General features: G+C 45.8%; 2 protein-coding genes across 3 annotated transcripts in view; one reads left to right on the forward strand and one right to left on the reverse strand.

The window, feature by feature from the left end:
• Positions 1-2,150: 2,150 nt before the first annotated feature.
• CSRP2 (cysteine and glycine rich protein 2) lies at positions 2,151-11,110 on the forward strand. Of its 2 annotated transcripts, none has more exons than XM_075080757.1 (6): positions 2,151-2,229; positions 6,099-6,217; positions 8,143-8,311; positions 9,276-9,408; positions 10,061-10,154; positions 10,780-11,110. In XM_075080757.1, the coding sequence occupies exons 2-6, from the start codon at positions 6,106-6,108 to the stop codon at positions 10,854-10,856; spliced, it is 585 nt and encodes a 194-aa protein (XP_074936858.1). In that variant the 5' UTR covers positions 2,151-2,229; positions 6,099-6,105; the 3' UTR covers positions 10,857-11,110. The 2 variants fall into 2 exon arrangements, with proteins under 2 accessions (XP_074936858.1, XP_074936859.1); XM_075080758.1 differs by having other exon boundaries at positions 2,195-2,238.
• Positions 11,111-15,484: 4,374 nt separating this feature from the next.
• The window catches only part of ZDHHC17 (zDHHC palmitoyltransferase 17), a 74,851-nt gene continuing 69,382 nt past the window's right edge, over positions 15,485-20,953 (reverse strand). Inside the window, exons 16-17 of the mRNA XM_075080756.1 lie at positions 20,549-20,643; positions 15,485-18,670 (exon numbers count right to left, since the gene is read on the reverse strand). Of these exons, the coding sequence (XP_074936857.1) occupies positions 18,532-18,670; positions 20,549-20,643 (234 nt within the window). The 3' untranslated portion in view covers positions 15,485-18,531. The remainder of the gene's footprint in view (positions 18,671-20,548; positions 20,644-20,953) is intronic.

Raw genomic sequence — 20,953 nt, forward strand, 5'->3', positions numbered from 1 at the left:
AAAAAGTTCTGAACTATGACCTCAGGATAGACAGAGACAGAAGAACGGATCTGCTGAGGAGATAGAATATATGTATTTATATCTATATATAAAATAGCTAGGTATTTATAGATTACAAATATATATCTGCATACCTATAAGTATGTGTATAAAATGTATTGATAGAAACAGTCATTATCAAAAGAAATAAAGTAAGTGGTAAAAGTTTTCATTCTTGTTTTTGTTTTCCTTCATTACAAGGTTTTATTCCTGAGTGTTGTAGTAATGCATTCCTTAATGTTGTTCCTACAGTAATGATCTTATTGACATATTTATGTCTGCCCCTCATAGTTACACTGCTTCTGACAGCCTGACTAAACATTAGACATGAGAAAATTAATTCTTGAATGCCAGACTCTCTTCTAGCTCATTTTTCAGTGCCTCACTGCTGAAGAGTGTTTTGTTTCACACAGCGTGGCCCCTTATTCACAGTGGGAATTTCCTTTCTTTGAGTATGGTCAGACCTTGCAAGAACTGCAATGCTACCCTCTTCTCTTTGGGATCTCTGCTGTTTGTTTTTTATAGTCTGTAGGAAATGTTATCAAAAGGGAAAATCTAATAGCTTTGGAGGCTACCTGAGGAGACAGGGTAAATAACCTAGCATCATCACACGTAGTTCCAGCAGGGCTGGGAGTGGGACAGGTTGGACAAGAGAGCACAGGCATTTCACACAATAAATGGAGTCAGCCTGCTCTGACTCATATGCGTCTTATTTGTCTTACTTGGAGAGATCCTCTCCCTTCATGTAACCTCCAAGTCATGAAAAAACAGTTGCTAATACTTCTGCTTCTCATTGTGCTCCTTTCCCTCAAAACCTAGACTAAAACTGAGGTCAGATTCTTGGTCTTGCCCGCAGCGAATGCCACCTTGTTCCCCAGGAACTGATACTGGCTTTGCAAGGCTCTGAGGTGCACATAAATCACGCACAATCTCATAATTCACAATTCACTGCAGACGAAGACAGAAAATCATAAATAGGAAGGAAAAAATCTCAGCGAATTGTGGCTGCCAGCATGCAGGCTGCAGCACACTGGAAACACATTTCAAGGGGAGAGGACAGCTAATTTTTCTCATTTGCATGCCTGACATGGAGGTCATTTTTAATCTCGCAGTCCAGGCAATTTGGCCTCACATACTGGCTGCTGGACAGCGCGGGTTGCACGCCACCGGGCCTCTTGCACTAACAGTCCCGCGGGACCTATTTCACGCCTGACCTGCAGACAGCCATTTCACCGCACAAGGGCTCGTGCTGGAGGTTTCGGGAGGAGCTGCCTTGACCCAGCTCGCTGGGCTTCATTTCTCTCTTGTTCGCTTCATTTTGGTGCGCATGAGGAAGCTGTTCCCGTGCTCAAACGGAGCAACCTGGCACTCATACAGGTAATGAGTGGCTGATTTGGTATTTGGTTAATAAAGAGGAGGAGATACAGCTGCATCACCCTCTAAAAACAGGGAGCTCTGTGCATAAACCAGTGCCAAACCAGTGCGTGGCAGCCCTGCAGGCCTGGGAGAAGGCGCCGCTTCTAAAAAGGTCTTTTACAGCACGAAGTGGCTCCTGTGGGCAGGGCTAATTGCTGTGAAAAAACTGTTAAAGCCCTTCCTAATGCCTGCCGGAGCAGCGGTTCGGCAGGGGGCTGCGGTGCCGATCCCCGCCCCGGGGTGCCTGCAGGCGCCCACGGGTGCCCGGGCACCGGCTCCCACCAGCCCACGCCCTCAGAAATGTGTTTCCGAGCCCTGCACACCTTCCCCCGTGCTCCTCGTGAAACACCATCACGGTACCCGCGTGGACCGCAGGTGGACGGCGAACAAGGTTTGAAGAAAAAAAATCCTAAAAATGAGTGAAAACGCAGGTCGGGGCCCTATCCGAGACTGCAGTCGGGGCGCCCCCCGCCGCCTTCCCGCCTCTCGGGGCGGCTGTGGCAGGGTCACTCCCGTCGCTCCCTCCCCTCTTCCCCTCGCACTCGGGTGCCTCAGCCACGGTTGGGGGGGCTCCGGGCAGACAGCGGGCCCGTGGTCCGACTCCGGCGGGGCTGGGGTCAAGCCCCGCGGGTGGGAGCGAGAGCGAGGCCGGGCGGCGGGAGCGGGGCCAGCGGGGCTGGGCTAGGCCCGACATGGCTCCGCCCCGCCGCTTTAAGGCGCTGCGGGGCCGCGCCGGGCTGAGACGCGGCGCGACGCGATCGGAAGAGCTGGGAGGTGAGTGAGGTGAGAGAGCGAGGGCTGCGCCGATGCGGGGCGGTCGTTGCCGCCGCCGCCTCCGCCGCCGCCCGGAGCTACGCCCGTGGGGCCCGCCCCGCCCCGTCCCACCCCACCCGTGAGGGCGGCGGGGCCGTGGGTGCCGTGGCGGCGCCCCCGGTGTGGGGTGGGGTGGGGTGAGGTGAGGTGGGGTGTGAGGAGGCCAGGCCTCGGAGGGAGAGGAGCGGGGAGCTGCGGGTCCCCCATGCTGCGGGGCTTGGTGTGCCAAACCGCACCGCGGCGTGCTTGGCTTCCCCGGAGGGTCGCTGGAAAAGCAATCCAGGATAGCTGGATAGCCTGGAATTCCTCGGGTCCGACCTGGGGCTGGCTTAGGCTTCTTGTATTTAAACCTCCTGTTAACAGACAGGTTGGAAAGGGCTTCGCAGTTGCCGTGGCTCGTCGCTGGCGCTTTGGGGAATGCTAGCCAAATAACGTGCCCTCCTCTTGACTGGGCATGAGCTTAGCACAAGTCGGGATTTTCTTATTAGAGAACAGTAGCTGCCAAACAAACCTGCAATAAGAACTCAAAATTGTTGGTAGTGAGATCATCTGGATGTTAATTACTGCTCTTGAGTTCCCTGAAGGCCTGTCTGAACTAGCCAAAAAGTCTTGAGGGAGCAGAGGAGGCTTAATGCAGGACTGGAGGTCAGAATCTGCTACCTGTGGAGCTCTTGAAGGAGACCTGGGCAGCGTGAAGCTCCAGGGTGGCACTAAGAGAGCGGCTCGTGGGCAGGGGCACGGGCTTGTACACTGTCCTAGGTGCAGGGCGGCTTCAGGGCATCAGCCTTTTCCCCCTTAGGTGGCTTCTGGGCACCGCTGCCTCAGGGTAGCCCGTGCTGTCGGGTAATTGAAGGAATACTGCCGCTCTTACCACACAAGCTGTCATGGGAACATTATGGGGAGGATAAATGGAAATATCTTCTGAGGAAGAGACCAAGGTCACCTTGAAGTATGGACTTCAACTCCTGTTTTGCTTTTCATTTAATGAATTCCCAAAGCCCTTATCAGAAGATTTGAGTCGTCTAATGGTTGCCAGATCGTATACTACCTCGTCTCCCTTAGGAAGAAGGGGTGGAGCTGCACCCTGTATTGCCCAATGTTGCATAGGAAATCTGGGGCAAAGCTGGAAACCTGATCCAGGTCCTCAGCTCTAGTGTGCACGGAAACTAAATAATTGTTTGCTGACAAAATGATTGCAATAATTTAGACTCATGAAAATGCACAAAAAAAAACATGAGCATGGGGATAGTAAGAGGGAAAGACAGAAGTAGTTCTTTTACCAAATACAGTTTGCATTTTGGAAAGCATACAAAGTGGAAAGGAATCTCTCTTCTTTCTTTTTTTTTTTTTTCCCAGTCCATGCATTCCTTTTCCAAAGATTTGTGCAGCCTATATTCCCTTTAACTAAGGACGCTCTTTGCCATGATTGATGTCAGCTGCTGTGCGGTAGCGCAGCCAAGCACTTGAATAAAAGAAATGGAATCTTAATTTTTAGACTCTACAGTTGTGCCAAGAATGACAAAGGCAAAGTGGGAAATGTCATAAAACTAATTTTATGAGCTCAGTCAGGGTATTAGTGCTAAACCATGGAGCAGTAATGGTGCTAATCCCGTGGAAGTATGAAACAAAGGGATATCTCAGTAATTAGTGTCAGTGTGCAAATGGCACTGCTCAGCCACTCCGAGGAAGTTTCCTAAGCCTTTGCTTAGGAATGTACCTAAGATGCCCCAATTTAGGTTAATAAACTAATCGTATTTTCCCACATGCCATGAATGGCTGTCTGCTTGTGTTGGACAGAGGTCTTGTAGCAGCTACTTGGCAGCATGTCTTCCTTGGGAACCATGCGACCTCTCCTGCATCCCTAAAACTGCTGAACTACTGGTCAGGCTGCTTGGACAGGAGGCTTGTTTTAGCAGCACTTGCAAGATGGGTCACTTAACTCAGGCTTAGCCGAAACTGCTGCTCTGAGATGTGATTTGTGAGTGTGCTCTACCTAGCCGTGATGCGGGAGCCAGGCGCCCACAAGACCCCTCACTCTGCACCGAGGTCTCTCCCACATGTCGGTGGGAGCCCCTTAGAGAAAGGGGATCTTGAAGAAAAGTGCTCCGCTCTGGCTGCCCGTGTCATGGTGGCGCTTCTAGTTCCTCTCTGTTGGCCAGGGGGACAACTGGAGATGGCTAGTCCTCTGCTTCTGGCTCAGAGGGATGAGTGGCAAAGCTGACCAAAGGTAGCAGGTTGTGGGCGTTGTGTGGGGATGCTGTCACATGCCTCTTCTCTCTGTCTGGCCGACATAGGTCAGGGCAACTGAAGGTGAGTTGTGCCAAGAGAAGTCAGAAGCTCCTGCCAAATTCCTCCTTTCCTTCCCTCCCTGCTAGCGGACCCATACCGCAGACCTGCTGCAGGGAGCTTGCTGGGAGGGAGTGGTGCTGCTGGTGGGGTATGGTGGCAGGTGGTGCCTTCTGGGCTTCCAGTGGGCAAACCCATGGTCCTCACCCAGAAACCCTGTCTGAAACAAGGGTCGGTAAGGAGCAGGGCAGGTGATGAGGCCTCAGCAGCTCCGTTGGGTCAGACTAATTGAATCGATAACCCTCTCTCTGGCTGCTGTTGGCCTCCGTGCTTACAAGAGGTGGTCCTCTGGTGGTGAGCTGCAGGGGAGCAAACCGGCATTAAACAACGGTCGCAAGTCAAGGGCAGTTCAGCAATGACTGGAAGATGAGCCTTCAACAAGCGCCGCTGTGTTAGCTGGTGGTGATGGTGGGAGGAGGAAAGCCCCAGAAAAGACGAAAGTGGTGGACAGTGCTTTGGTGCTTTACCCCAGGACAGTTAATGGGAGGAGCAGGAGGAGCTCCCAGTCAAGCTGGATGGGGATGGCAGGAGCGCAGGGGAGCTGGGGAGGGGACAGCTCAGCTTGGGATGGGGCAGTTGCTGCTTCTGGCTTAACGTAGGAGACTGTTCTCAAGGCTGTAGTTTAACATGATGGGTGGTGGTGCCTGTCCCTCCCCGCTAGCCTGAGTGTCCATTGCAAGTAATGCATGAGAGGGAGTTTGACTTTATCTTCAAGCAGCTGTAGCTCCTTGAGCAGTTGGGTTTGGTTCATGTACCTGTCTGGTAAAAGCACAGTTCATGTAATAGTGGTGGAGTCCCCAGGAACTTCTTTGAAATGCAGGTGTGATTTCAAAGGAGTTCAGAATGTCCCTAGAGCCCTAATAAGTGGTTTTCCGGTGAGATGAACTTTGGCTTGTACTGCATCCTAAATGATAGGCCCTGCAGTAAGACAAAATGCCATTGTTGGCACAATTGGTTTGCTTCCATCAGACGAGAGGCCCAGCATTAATGAAGCATAAAAACTGAAATTATATCCATCTGGGGGGCGTCCGCTGAAGGTACAGTAAAGCCCTTGTGCATGAAACTGTAATTTGTGCATATCCAATTTATGTAACTTTCAAAACCCCAGGCAGGGATGGGACGCGTCTCGTGAAGACTGTGTCTCTGTTTTTCTTGCTGTGCAGCAGCAGCAGCGGCGGTGGTGGCCTCTGTTCCCCTTGCCAGTCCATCTGCTTTTACAAATAACCGTAGAGAGCCCGCCTAAGCCTTTAAGTCTGGGATCCGAAGGACTGAGAAGTTGATCTGATCACAGAAACTTCTCACGCGGTGGAAGATCATGTTTTTAAACAGTTGGTGAAATTGCAGGCTTGTGCTCCGATGTACAAACTTCACACACCTGGTTGAAAGGAGCCTGCAACCCCAGCTGCCCTCAAGCTGGGGTGGTGGAGGACACCATGGTTAACAAACCTCTTCCCTTCCCCCCTTCCGCCTGGCCGGGTGCGCAGAGCTACCATGCCGAACTGGGGAGGCGGCAACAAATGTGGCGCCTGTGGCCGCACCGTCTACCATGCCGAGGAGGTGCAGTGCGACGGGAGGAGCTTCCACCGGTGCTGCTTCCTCTGCAGTAAGTATTCCTCTCCCACTCCCCTGCAAAACCTCTCCTGGCATAGCTGGTGGGTCACAACAGCAAGGTGCTGGTGCACGGGAGATGTCTCAGGCTCGGCTGGCCCCAGCAGCCAGAGATGGCTTTGTCTGTCACATATTGGGCTCAACTCCTGCTTCCCTGCGTGCTTCCTGGGCCTGGCGGTGCTGAAGGGAGAGCTTGTCTCTTGGAGAGATATCGTACCTGTCCAGTGTGGGAGTGGTGGGATGCACCTCCCAAAGCAGAGCACATCATTTCTCTTCCGTTTCCCCCCCTCCCAGCGTTCTCCTCAGGAGTCTAAGGGATCTTTAGGATGGAAACCTGGCTTCAGCATTGCTCATGCAGAGGAGAAAGGCCAGTGGCAGAGCCCCATTTGCACTGATCTGAGCTCAGCTGGACTTCTCCTGGTGGTCTTGGGGCCAGCAGCAGCTGAAGGAACAGTTGTCAAATCCCTGCCCTGAAGTCCTGTGCAGACCAGGACACCGGTGTGCCTGAGTGTAGCCGAGTTGTCAATGCTTCAGCACAGCCAAAAGCCTAGACTTTCTTGGCACAGGGGCCTGTGGTTTATTTCAGATGAAAGGAGTCCAAAGCGTTATTTTCCAGTCCAACCAACAAGCCCAGCGAGGCATTGAAAATCGCTTTCTCTGCTGAAAAGACCTCTGCTTAGGCGAAGGGAACAAAGGGTCACTGTGAATCAGAGGCTTCTACTTTGCAAACGGACAGCCTGTCTGTCTGAATCAGAGAATTTTACCTTATTACAAACACGAGGTACTGTTTTGTCCCGCTTGCTGGTTTTTAATACCTATGGGCAGAGCTAGGATTTAGCCCTCCTCATATAAGCCACAGTTACAACTGACCCTCTCAAACTAGTTTGCTGTTAGTTTGCAGCCTGAAGTCAGTGTGCTGTGCTGGCACGTGAGCCTCAGCGCACCTACGCTCCTTTCCCTTAGCCCTACAGCAGTCACAGAAAAAGATTAGATGTCTCAGCTGCCTCGTTTTCAGCCTTTTATGGGAGTTTCTATTAAAAGAAACCTGGAACTTAAAGTCAAACAATGGCTCTAGTGTGTCTGAGTATTTGCTTTGCCTTAGTGCATAGTTCTGTTGGTGTTAAAGTCTGCAGACTTAACAAACATGCATTAGCTGATTTACTTACTGGATATTTGTGTATTATAAAAAGAATGCCATAAGCAAAGGTCACCCTGTATTTTGAAGACCTTAAAATTCTTTCTAAACAAAAAATTCGTAAGGCTTTTTCTTTTTTTTCCCCTCCCCAAATTCTTTATCTCGGGCATAATGGTGTTGCAGACGGAAAGAGCACACCAGTTGGGATACAAAAGAAGGTTTAAGGAAATAGCTCTGCCTTACACTGTAACCTTGAGCAGAGTGCTTGCATTGTGCTGAAGGACAATGTAGGAACGCCAGAAAAGCACGGCCCCTCCGGTGACAGCTGTGAAACAGTCCCAACTCTGCCCCAAACCAGTACCGAGGCAAGGGGAAAACCTTGAAGGCTTTTCTTCCCGGCCCCACCCTGGCCAACAGGGCAGGACAGGGGCTCTTCTGCACCGGCAGACTTTTGCTTCATGCTGTATGGCATCTGTCAAGGGAAACTGCTGACTGCACTATCTGGGTTTCTGAGCAGCCTCATTCATCAAATCACAGCAAGTTTCCAGGCTTTAAATGTCACGGTCATGAAGAGGTGGGAAGGAACAGAGCCCTTCACAGGGCTAAGCATAATTCACTGATTCGAATGGCAACCTGCTCCCTCTAATCTCTGGTGGTCCCACAGCCTAGTAAGAACAACTGTGGACAAGGAAACCCGTAACATCACTTCTCACTTGGTTTTTGGCTTACTACATGTGCCAATGGCAATGGTCCCTTAAGGCAGTTTAACTTTTTTTTTCCTCCAGTGGTCTGCCGGAAAAACTTGGACAGCACAACTGTAGCGATTCACGATGCTGAAGTTTACTGCAAATCTTGCTATGGAAAAAAGTATGGCCCGAAAGGTTATGGGTATGGCCAAGGGGCAGGCACGCTGAACATGGACAGGGGAGAGAGACTAGGCATCAAGCCTGAGAGGTGAGTGAACGGAGCTGGGGGTGTGTGACCCTTGTCCTTCAGTACTGTTTTCAGAGGAGTCTTTCAGGCTGGATTTTGTTTAGTTCATGTTGTCCGGAATAGAAATGCTGCAAAATATCCCATTATAACCAGATGCAGGGCACAAAGCTTCCACTGGTGACTATGTACGTATGAGCAGGAGTTTGTGCAGGTTAAGATGCGCTAACCCTATGCATGAGCCTTAGGGGGCTGGACTACAGAGCTGCTGCTGACGGCTCCGCACAAGGCTGCAGAGGTGACTGCGGATCTCAAGTCGCTCTCCTAAATGAGCGGCAAATGCAAATGTTCAGCAGGTTCTGGCTGGGGTGGATTCAGAAAGCTGAGAGTCTGGGGCTACAAGAATAATGGATTTTTAACTGGCAAATGAAGAACCATTTGTGGTTAATTATAGCCAAAGCCAAAAGGCCTGTTGAATAGTAAATATTCCTAGTCTGATTAAGTTCTTGCTGTAAAGCAAATCATGTGGCATGAAGCTGAGGTGTGCCTCATGACTTGCTTCATGCAAGTTCCCTGATTATTGTGTGATGTTTATATGATGTATGCTCTGCGGCCAGGTTCGGTGATCAGTTCAGGTTCCAGATTATGATCAGCGGTCAGGAATTTAACAGAACTATTTGTAGCTTACTACCTGATAAATCCATGCCCTTGTACAGAATTCAGCACTCCTAGAGAAGTGAAAAGGTAAAGGTTCCTCAGAAAACTAGCTTTTACAGTAGCTTATTTTTATCCTTTAAAGTATGGCCTTCGTCTTCTTGGTTCCCCACCGCAAGTGTAATTGGATGGCCTTGCTGGTAACTTACCTCTCCCGTTTTGTAATAGCACAGTATTCTGAACTGTGTGCCGGATGCTGCTGTTAGTGTTGTTAAGAAGAGCAAGAGGTCCTTTAGTAAAAGAGTAAAGACAACAACTGTCCCGTTTCTTTCAGCACGCCCTCTCCCCACCGACCCACAACAAACCCAAACACTTCAAAGTTCGCTCAGAAGTTCGGAGGGGCAGAGAAATGCTCGAGGTGTGGCGATTCTGTTTATGCGGCAGAGAAAGTAATAGGAGCTGGGAAGGTAAGGAATTGCGTGTGTCATTTTGTACCTGCCCTGCGGACTTTAAAGTGAGCAAGGTATGTTATGTGGGGCAGAGTTACCTTAAAATTGCATTTCTTAGCATTGGAAATAGACAAATCAGTCAATTCAATTGAACAAAAAGCACTTGAAACTTAGGGTGATGAGTGCTCACCTTGGATTTCAAAGGTGAAGCTTCAATATCATCTCGTGCCAGAGACTTGAAGCAGACAACACGAGCACTCTTCCCCCAGAAGAGGGAACAGTCTTGTGTGCAGCTTATGATGGAGGCTGAATGTTTCAGCAGAAAAGGGATGTTCTGTGAAAATACCGTGTAAAACTGTGTGTCAGTCTGACAGCAGGTCTGTCTGACCCGCTACAGAGAGCCAAGGTCTGCTCTGAATTGATTAGAGCAAGCCCAAATCTTTCACATGCAGCCCTGAGCAGGAGCTGGGTGGAATTTGGCACTCTGCACCACTTGCAGAAATGAAGACAAAGCTCTGCTACTGGTGCACTTGAACTGGTTTCTATTGCACCAGTCATCTGTAAACAAAACTGACACAGGCATCTCTAGTTAATACATTTTTATTTTTTTTTAACCAACTCAGGCATTCTGTGTATTTAAACTATTATTTTTTTTGTGTGTGTCCCCTAGCCGTGGCACAAAAACTGCTTCCGATGTGCCAAGTGTGGGAAAAGCCTAGAATCTACAACCCTAACTGAAAAAGAGGGAGAAATCTACTGTAAAGGTGAGAAAGAAACAAAGATCATTTGTTTATGGTTCAAGGTAATGTGTTACAAGGACAGATGCTGAATTTATTCCTGGTATAAGAAACTTCCGAGCTCCTGTCAAGACAGAAGTGCTCTGTAAGTCATAGGAATAAGCTGAGAAATGTAGTAAGTATTACTGAAGCTGCCGATGTAGCTTCCCTCTGCATCAAGTAAAACACTGCATACTGAGAAATGCAGTTATGTGTGAGAAGAGCAGCAGCCCATGCCCTCTGCCTGGGTCAGAGGGCAGTTCAGAGTAAGGAAACAAGACATCCTGCCATGACTTATTGCGTGGTATCTTAGATGTCATCAAACCACTGTGTGGATGAAGTTTATAACATATGTCTTCACACATACCTAGCCACAGAACCCGCGTACAAGTTGCTTTCTCAGGGTAGGTTGGGAGCCACACGGGCCGAACACGCACGGCTGTTGGGTTCAGTCGTGGCAGTTACGCAGTTTAACAAAACATCTTTAAGCATTGCTTCCAATGGGGTTGTTCTGGTGACTAACAGGAAACGGCCAAGGGGCTCGGCCTAGACAGTGCCGTTCTCTGTTAACGAGCCAGAAGCCTCAGCTACTACACGTTCATCTTTCTCGCAGGTTGTTATGCAAAGAACTTTGGCCCCAAGGGATTTGGGTACGGCCAGGGAGCGGGCGCCCTCGTTCATGCCCAGTGAGGGGGCACTGCTCAAAACCCCTTGCAGCTCTGCTGAAATCCTGCTACAAGAGAGTTTCCTAAATGTTACTAACTACTGTGAAACTGATACTAGTTACTGTAGTGCCATACAGTCAGCAGATGATGGTTTTGTTTTTGTTTTTTTTTTCTTTTTCAAAAAGCACTGCTTTTTTTCCTTGCTTTGTGTATCACACTGTAACACTTTTAATACTGAGTACCAATTCAATAAAGCTTTGCTTGTTGATGTATCCTAAACCCAAATGTTGTACACTTTGTCAGCAAGAAAAAGCTAAGTAAGGTGAGTTGGGGTACTGTGGGGGTGGACACGTTGCTATAGGCTTGGTGCAGACCTTCACTGAAAGGCCAGCGTGACTGAAAGCTGGAATTACATAGCACTGGTGATGGCCTTCGGTGGTGAATGACTGTCCTCCAGCATCACACGACTATATGCCTGTGCAAGGCTACTGGCTGCTGACTGCATGGTGGTAGTAAATCTTAATCTCCTGCTCTGTGCAGTGACAGCTCTCAAAGTGACATAAGTAGCTGTGTGCCTAAATGGCTGGCTGTCTCTGTTCCAGAGCCACTGGTGAATAAAAAACACCTTTTTCACTGTAATATTTTGTGGGATTGCATCTGCTTTGGTATTGAGGTATTATTATCCACAGGACTCGTAGTGCAAGAGGAGTACTCTACCACGACAGCTGCAGATTAATACCAGCCCTACTGAGCAGCTGACCAAGCTCTGGACTATCATGTCAAACTCAGGTTTAAGAGACATTTTTAACCTTTTCTCAGTAGTGTTACAACCCTCAGTTCCCTGAAGATGGTGGAGGGTTTTGGCCTTTTGACAAGGTAGCTGTAGTGCAACAACAGAGCTGAAGAAAATGCTGCCTTTAAACACTGGTAGATAATGTGACTTCAACTCAACTCGGTGGGAAAGGAGTAATAGCAATTAAACACATCAAATGCAGCATCGATCTCCCTGCAAACACACCAGTTGGGTGAAAGCTGTAACAGTCAGGGTCCTTGCCTCTGCTAATGTGACTTTATTAGCAGCAGTTCCTAAAGGTCTATGCCTAGGAGACAGTTACTTTTGCCTTAGCCAGCTCTTGGGTGGAAAGCTTATGAGAAAGCTTGGTTCGTCTGGGGGCTGGAGCAGGTCCCACCACAAGCCTGTGAGGCCTGAGCTGACAGCACCTGCAACTGCACTTCTTGTGTAGCAAACAGAGTCACCTCCTCAACAGGAGCCCCAGGACCAGCCCATCGCAAAGGCATTATGTGAGAATGAGGTGCTTAAACCTAAAACTGATGCCAAAAAAAACCCCCAAACAGTTTCAGGCAAGCTGCCCTATTTTTAGGCAAGTGACCAGCATTTATTATGACTAGCTTAACAATACGGCTTTTTTTTTTTTTACATCTGGGCCGAAGTTCCTTGAGCACATAAAGCAGACCTTCACCAGTGTGCTCAGGCTCCTCTGCCAAGCTCCTTTTGCAAAGCTTATGGCTTGCTCTTGCCAACAGTAAGGAGGCGGCACATGAGATGTCCCCCCACTGAGGGGGAATCTCATCAATACGTATAAATATCTAAAGGGTGGGTGTCAGGAGGATGAGACTAGGCTCTTTTCAGTGGTGCCAAACAACCGGACAAGGGGCAACGGGCACAAGTTGGAACACAGGAAGCTTCACCTCAATATGAGGAAAAACTTTCCTGTGAGGGTGCCAGGGCAGGGGAACAGGCTGCCCAGAGAGGTTGTGGAGTCTCCCTCCCTGGAGACATTCAAAACCCGCCTGGACACGTTCCTGTGCCCCCTGCCCTGGGTGTCCCTGCTCAAGCAGGGGGGCTGGACAAGATGATCTCCAGAGGTCCCCTCCAACCCCTTCCATTCTGTGAGTCTGTGAGATGTGGGCAACAACACCTCTTAAAAACACAAACTGTACCTCAGGGGAGCATGCCTGAGCCTCAGCAGATAACAGGCAGTTGTGGGAGTGTCTTTCCACCCCTTTCAGTGAATAGGGTGCTGTCACACAGCAGGGGCTTCACTAGAGGCCGACCACAGCTGGGGAGGGGGCATGAGCTCTGTCCCAGTGGTTACAACCCACATGGTGGTCTGGGGTGGAGGGAGGAGGTTCGGTTTTGATCCTCATCATGCCCAACAGAAATTATTTAAAGAAAAGATGAGATTTAAAAATCTCTCTGGTTTGGGAAGCAGGCTGATACCTCTAGGGGGAAAAAAAGCCTTCTCAGAGTGAATTTATGGAGATGAATTCAAGACTGGGAATGCTACAATAAAATAGTAAGCAAATGTGTCAGCACGGTCCAATGCAGAGTTTCGGGCAACATCTACGACTGCGGTCTGAAGCAGTGGAGCGGTGCAAGCCAAAAGCCTAATTAGAAAAATACGTACTAGTCAAAATAATACACAAAGAGCATTTTGTACAGGTTACAATGGAATAACGTGGATACGAGGAAGAACAGAGCCGGCTCAAAGTGTGAGCCAAGAGCTTGTACAGTTCACAGAGAGGGAAAGATTACAACCGAAAAAGACAAGTGAGGCCGAAGCAGCACACATTTCAGGCGGGAGCGAGACAGAAAGAGAGAGCACAGCCCAGGAAACCTAATCCTAATACTTTTCTCCTAAAAACAACCAAAAAATACTTTTCTCCTTTGCCAACTTGACACTTGGGCAGGAAGCGTTGGTCCCCTCTGACTCTTCCAACCTGAACAAAGACAGCGCTAACTCAGAGGTGGTATCCAGGCCCCAGCAGCCGAGGACACGAAGACAATGACAACATCCCCTTTCCACAGCCTCGTTACCTGATGGAAGTGCTTCCTCTTCTCAGGAACAGTGTTATAAAATGCTGAGCGGCACTGTTTGATGGAAAGCAAAATCATGCTCCTGACACGCTACTGAGCAGATGAAACCGTTCCCCATTAATCGATGTAGTTACTGTAGCTGTTTGTTCTAAACCCGCCACATCAGCACAGTTGGCAGGTGCGATTTATGCTGACAAAAACGGGCATCTAACATACTGTTAATTTACTTATAAAAAAAGAGCTTTCAATTCTTCGAAAAATGAACCGCACTGATCAGAAGTTATTTAAACTGCTAAAAATCAAGGGCTTTCCTTTCATTTCCTGGAGGGACTCGTAGCAATAATTCACAGCTCCACACTGCTCTACATCCCAACAACTTATTTAATGACAAAAAACCCAAAGAAATTAAGGAAAAAAGAAAACTTTTAACTGTAAAGACAATATACTTGTCAAGAGCAATGAGTGCCTTACACTGAAGTGCTTTCACTTGGTTACTGCCAACTTTTCAGCTTCAGCAAAGCACTGATGAATAAAAGCTCAGCCCAGGCTGGAGTAATGCTTTGAGTTAGTCTCGGTTTGGAGCCCTAATTCCAGCACAGACTGGTTCTCAGAAGTACTCTGACCTCATGATCTGGAGGTCTTAAGTAGAATGTAGGATTGGCGGTAATGTGAATACAGCGCTAAGTGTATGAGTTATGGCACTATGTTTGTAAGATCCTGCAAAATAGGTTCAACTTGGAATTAGTAGGTGATGTTTTTACTGATCTCCATTCAGTAGCCTAAGGTGGATAAAATTCAAATGCAAGCGTTCACAAATAAACATTGCTTTCATAGCAAAACCCCCCCTGATTTTACTTAAAGGCAGCTCATGGGAGGTGCGAGGGAGTGAACTCTAATCAAGCCATAATGAAGGTGCAGAGGGCAGGCTTCTTCCCAAATAAAACAAACCAAGTAACCAGCTTTTAAGCCATCAGGAGCCCACCCATACCTCCCAAGAGCAGCAACTGCTCTGCTGGAGCACGGCAAATCTCTGACGGAGTTCTTCAGCACAGAATGCTGTTTTTAAAAAAAGAAAGTACATTCCCCGATCTTTACCAGACAAGTCAAAGGGTGGTCAGGAGGGGTGAGCTTGGGCCCATCCTCACCAGAACCACTGCCTGGGGAAGGGGAGAACAGCACCAACGACTCTCAGTGTCAATACTGAACCCACGCCCAGCAGAAAACACAAGAGAGTTTTCTCCCCATTAGGCGTGCTCTTAAGTCCTAGCCTTATACTTTAATATGTATCACTGGTTATACATTTCCTGATTAAATTCCAACTTGGATGGTTACCTTGTTTCTATTCAAAATCTAATCTTTAGCACAGAGCAGAAGAGTCAAGATATTCTGTCTCCCGCAAGTACCACCTAGAAGCACACACCTTGGTCATGCCTACCAGCCCTATGGGGATGTCTTGTTTACCCTTAGAATAGCTCACAAGTCATTAAATATGATGTTCCCTGGAAGGAATTTTCCCTTAAGAAACGTTACCTTGCCAGCATGCTTTGCTCAAGAGAAAGGAGTATCTAATTAGTGAACGGGAACTCTAACTGGTAGTACAAAGGTGTACTTTACCAAAACCCAGTGTAGCTGCCCACAGGATTTCACATCGGCACAGGACTGGGTGTGTGTCAGCTTTAAGACACCTGTAAATCTTTTCTGGAAAGACTTTACTGAAATAAGGTGCAGGACGGCAGCTATTTTCTCATGATACGGCTTCTGAAATGGGACAGAAACAACACTGTGTGAAATCACATCCCAAGTCAAGACAAACACTGCATCTAAGAGTCAATATTTATTTGATTAATAACTTACAAAATTTAACAGATTTAATTTATGTAAGGAGAGCTAATTTATTAAACATTTTACAGATTTTTTTTTTTGTTCACAATGTAATACATCAAGATCTCGACAGTATTAAAATAATACTTGGCACAGTTATAAATAAAGAATATACAAAAAAAATCCATAGCTTAAAATGTAGTGATGCTGTTTTACACATTAATCGAGAAAAAAAACCCCAAACAAATCTCGTGGACATCAAAGAATACAGAAACCTGCAAAGAAACAGCACATGTTTAGGGCCAAGACAAAATTCCCATTTATTCTACCTATGTCAGATTAAGTAGGTCTGATCTGCTGTTGGTCTGGATCAGCTTTGTTAAGTTTCAGAAGCAATGCAGTTTTGGTTCAACAAGTGAATTGTAAGTTTGATAACTTGACAGAAAAATGCTGCATAGTTGGCTCCCCCCTGCTCGATGTTATGATTTCACACCAAACACTTCAGCGTTACTCAAGACAAGTTACATTTTGCACTGGAAACTCCACACATCCCAAATCCATATATGCAAATTAATTTTCACAGCTACCTACTATTGCTGAAATTCTACAGGTCTCAACAAAGCCGTCACCAGAGAGCTACTGACAAGTAAATAGTGCAGAACTCACTACGTACTGCCAGAGATCACCTCCTCCTTTCGCAAACGTTTTTGACATGGGCCGCGTGACACAATTCATGGCAGTTAATGCTACTGGGCAACCAAAACCAAAACTTGTATCGCGTACTGAACTGCTCTTCTGGTGCTAGGCGATATTTAGTAAAGTGGATTGAAGTTCTTCAAGTCAACCGACCCCCAACAGAAATGTGGAGAAAAAAAAATAAAATATGTGAATGAATATACAGAACGTTACCGGTGATTAAAATAAACAACATCGTAAAGTCTTCATGCTTTTTTCTGATTAGAAAAAAATATGAACAACTGATGTCAACTGTTTTCACTGAAATAGAACGTTTCTCTGTTAGGATTACAAATTTTGTCTGACGAAACCAGCAAAAGCTTCTTGCCACCCCTACACCCAAACTCCTCCCACTAAAACTGTGTCCAAGATGATGTTGATTTTTCCAGTATTAAACACTCAAGTACTCAAATGCTGCGCTTCTGTAAATCCTGATATCTGGTACTTGCAAACAAAGTGTGTGTCTTGAGATCAATGAACAACTACAGAAAAAATGTTTACTTGCAAATACTGAACATCAACTATTTACAGTTTCACTGCTCCTCTCACTAAGGCAAGGGCCGGGAATACCACTAGATTGCTTTATTACCTGTAATCTGCATATTACAGAAAACGCTAATTTTGCCAAGCATCAAACATGCAGTGAATTTGCAGGGCATAATGCCTATTAACAGCAATATTGAACATCACTAAAAGCTCATTAGATATCTTCCTACACTTTTTTTTTGGTTGAATAAAATGAAAATGAGCAGCTTTAAATACACTAAACACACACTCACAGAGAGAAAACTGTTTGATAAATTATTTATATACAGATACACATTCTTTACACTGGTCTCAGACATCTGCTTTCAGGTCCCTCCCCATCGCCACTCACAGGTTTCTCGAACCACTGGGTTGCTACAGCACTTAGAAGAGAACTAACCTGATTCTCACTCTCTCTGTAAACAATAGTTAAGGAAGCAGTGAACAATTCACTGTGAGTATATGAAAACACCATAACAAAAATCAGTGCATCACATTCAAGAAAAGCCCCTTTGGAATGCATTTTCAGATCGTTCTTACCTTCCAAACATATCTGTAACATGAGAACTTAACAAAAGAAATTAAGGGTGATCTCCATGTGCCAATACACCATCTCCTTCAGAAGGCTGCGTTACATTTTCTGTACGCACGTGCTAGTATGGGGATTTTTTCGATTTCTTTTTGTAAACTTTGGTTTCCGTTATTTCACATCCAAACAAAAGAAGCATTTCAGACAACTCTGGGTTCTTCTTCTGAAGTCTCATTCAATTTAGAACTATCTTGCCTTTTTATAATTGAGATTTTTGCGTTCACGTCTGTGGTTTCCCCCATGCAATTTCTCTTCCCACACGTCTCCCATTAGACTACCCTGTACTGTACGAGGACCAATCCTTATCTTGAAACATTGCTACTTTGTAAGTTGCTTATACAATTACTTCAAAGATAATTAATTTTTTCCACTTTTTTCCTGAACATTATATACTGTAACCTAGTTTTACACGTGTATCATGCATTTAAGCAGGGCTTTAACTTTGACAGAAGAGCTTTCCTCATCTGTGCAAGTGTTTATTTCAGACTATACAATCTTAGAAGAGGGTTATTGCAAGTATTGAGTTGTACCACTAACTGGTGGCAAAAACAATCACCAAAAAACGTGGGCAACGTATTTTTTTCTCAACATTATCCGACGTGCCCTACTGCTATAACTTAACACGTTACAGGGGATTCCCACCACATGATGTTTATAACAGTGTTGAAAAGCTCATTTTTTCAATGTACATACTACTACATAAAATCTGTATTAAAAAATCACATTACAGGAACTACAACATAGCGATCAGTGAACTCTGCGTCATGAAATTTAGTTTTATATTCTAGATTTTTGTTTCGGTGGAATTATTCATATTGGGAAATAAATTTTTCTGCTCAGCACAACGTAACTACTTATGTCAATACTTCAATAATCTCATGCTCCATTGTGAAAGACCGTAAATAAAAAAACCCAACAACAAATACTGTGAATATGCCGTCACGAATAATTCTCATGTTAAGAACTGTTAAAATCCCTTTTTCATCTTCCTCCTCTTCCTTATCAGGTTTGGCAGTTTATTCTGTCCATTTTTACTTTTGTTAATAAAATTCTGATGAAGAGAAGGTACCTTAAGATTCATCATCAGCCCTACACATAGCATGCTACTCTTCAAGGGATGCGGATTCGAGAGAGAGAGAAAATTTTTCAGGCACCACTCAGATATGATATGCTCACAGGATGAAGGTGGTGCTACACTAGCTGGTAGCCTGATCCTGAAGTTTGGTCATATTCTATTGTGTACTGCCTTGTCCAGTCCACGATAACAGGCCGAAAAAGACCGCAGCATCTGAATTCAAAGAAGTCTATAATGTTTCTTATACATCCATGGCTAAAAACAAAACAAAAACACATGTTAGTGAACAATATCGGGGCTCATCAAGCAAAGTACAACATTTTTTGTCTGCCTACAAATGCTGTTCTTCACCCTTTATGTTCCTAACTGTAGAAAATCAATTAGGTTAAGAATTATCTTAATTATCTGCTCGCTGATGGGCAAGTTCTGAAATAAGAAGTAGTCACCAGACCAGTGAATGTTTGATCCTTGGAAACAACCACAACCAAGACACTTTCTTCCACTCTCTACCAAAACTATATGGAGAAACGTTACATGTTTTTGGCAGTGCACCGTCATGTAGCATAGCCTGGTAATTCAGATCCCTTTCTAAGAGGAAAGTTGCATTGTACGGCTGCAAGACAAAACAGTACGAAGTGAATGTCTTCCTAGAATAATTTCCATTTTTATTAACATCTATTTCTGTCACCAGCTGCAGGTCTAAGATCAATTAAGTCCCTAGACAATACAAAATTAAGAAAGCATTAGCTGAATTAAATGAAGTATTCAAGTCCTTTCTGCTGCTGAGTCACATATTTAAGATACCTACATCAAAATTCCAACGTGTTGGGTTTTTTTAAGTTAATTACACATGGGCTGAATAAATCATGGTTTTCTGGAAGAGGAGCTTGTGTTAGGATGTATGCAAGAACAGGTCTAAGCAACAAGGAGATGACAACTACTTGATGCCAATGCTTCATCTGACAGGTGATGCCAAGTCAGTTATTTTAGACATCTGGTGTTATTTTCAGGAGTCACTTTTATAACAGCAGCTGTTTCAGTGAAATTGGTTTGTGAACGTGACATTTATTTGGGGACGAAATCAGCATTTTTTTCCTATCCTCTGCACCGCCCTATGTTCTTTGGGCAAAATAATTATGGTTTTGTTACAACTCTTATCTGTAGGAAGACTGCAACCGGAGACGCTTGTCTACTTCTCAGTAGAAGTTTGTACAGAAGGATATTAAAAAAAGATCACACAAACTTCTCTTGTAGCACAAAATTAAACTGCAACAAGAACCTCTATCTCATGCTCCCCGGGGTGCCACCTGAAAGAGAAGCAGCTCCCACAGGAGACACAGCGTATGCAGCAGGATAAGACATGCTTCTGTCCTTTCACTGCTCCATTTGAATTGTGCCCTCAACCAATACCCCAACCTTATGCCTTCATTTATTTCCTGCTTTGGCTCCCAAAGCTGCTCCATGCTGCTGTATTCCCATCCCAGTGCTGTATCATCCCCGAGCCCCTCGCTCAGCTTGCACCCTCATCGCTACAGAAACCAGAACCCCGACCTACCCATTACATACTGATACCCAAAAGCCTATGTCTCACCCACGCGGCATCCATTTCAGTTCCTGTGACATGCTGCTCCCCTTCCCACCAATAGCTTTGCCCATGCTCTTCCTCCTGAGCAGGGAGGAAGCGCTGCCTCTTCTCTCACAGTAGAGAGAGCAAGGGTCGCTACTGCACAGAGCAAATTCAACAGCACATTAAATATCAATCAGGAGAAAGTGCCTGGTGTGGAAGCAAAGATCCAGGTCAACATCGACACCACGCAATAAGCACCATAACTACTTCTGGTTTGGGCATCTGATTTATAAAGAGGGTATTTATTTCCCCATAAACTCTACAGCAAAATATGACCACTGCTGGAAAGCATTATTTTCTGTCACTACAAAACGTTTATCACTTCCTTTAACTGGATAGAACGTGCTACTGTAAAAATAGCTATTATATTCAGCATTCCAAGTAGTGAAAACACTTTAAAAGTATTTAGCTATGTTCTGTTTCAACAAGTTGCACAATTCAATGCACAATAAAACAAATATGCAAGGCTACACAAACAAGAAATAGGTTTACACTATAAAACTTACTTGAATGGGCTTTCAATAGATGTGGTAGTAACTTTAAAGTGCTTGTATCTTCTTGCATTCATTCTTTCATTTGTAGTGATACCTAAGCAAGAGATCTGAAGACAGGAAAAAGACAAAGCAATTTAGCTCATGTGAAAACATGCAAACAAGCCCTGCATGAGCCAGACTGAAAAAGAAGGACCAAATTTACTGTTTTATGTTTCTTCTTTTGAAGACACAATTTTTGTCTGGGGAAATTATGAGGTGCCAACATAAACCACCACACAAGAGCTGTACCAGACTGTGCAAAAGGTTTAATTTTTAAAGTGATCAGAAATAAATCATGATCACGGAACAAACTGTGACTTCTTAGTCCATAATACAGAGATGCCTTTACTATATTGTCAGCTGAATTAAATAATAGAT

This window comes from Phalacrocorax aristotelis, chromosome 1 (genome assembly GCF_949628215.1).
Source record: "Phalacrocorax aristotelis chromosome 1, bGulAri2.1, whole genome shotgun sequence".
Lineage (NCBI taxonomy): Eukaryota > Metazoa > Chordata > Aves > Suliformes > Phalacrocoracidae > Phalacrocorax > Phalacrocorax aristotelis.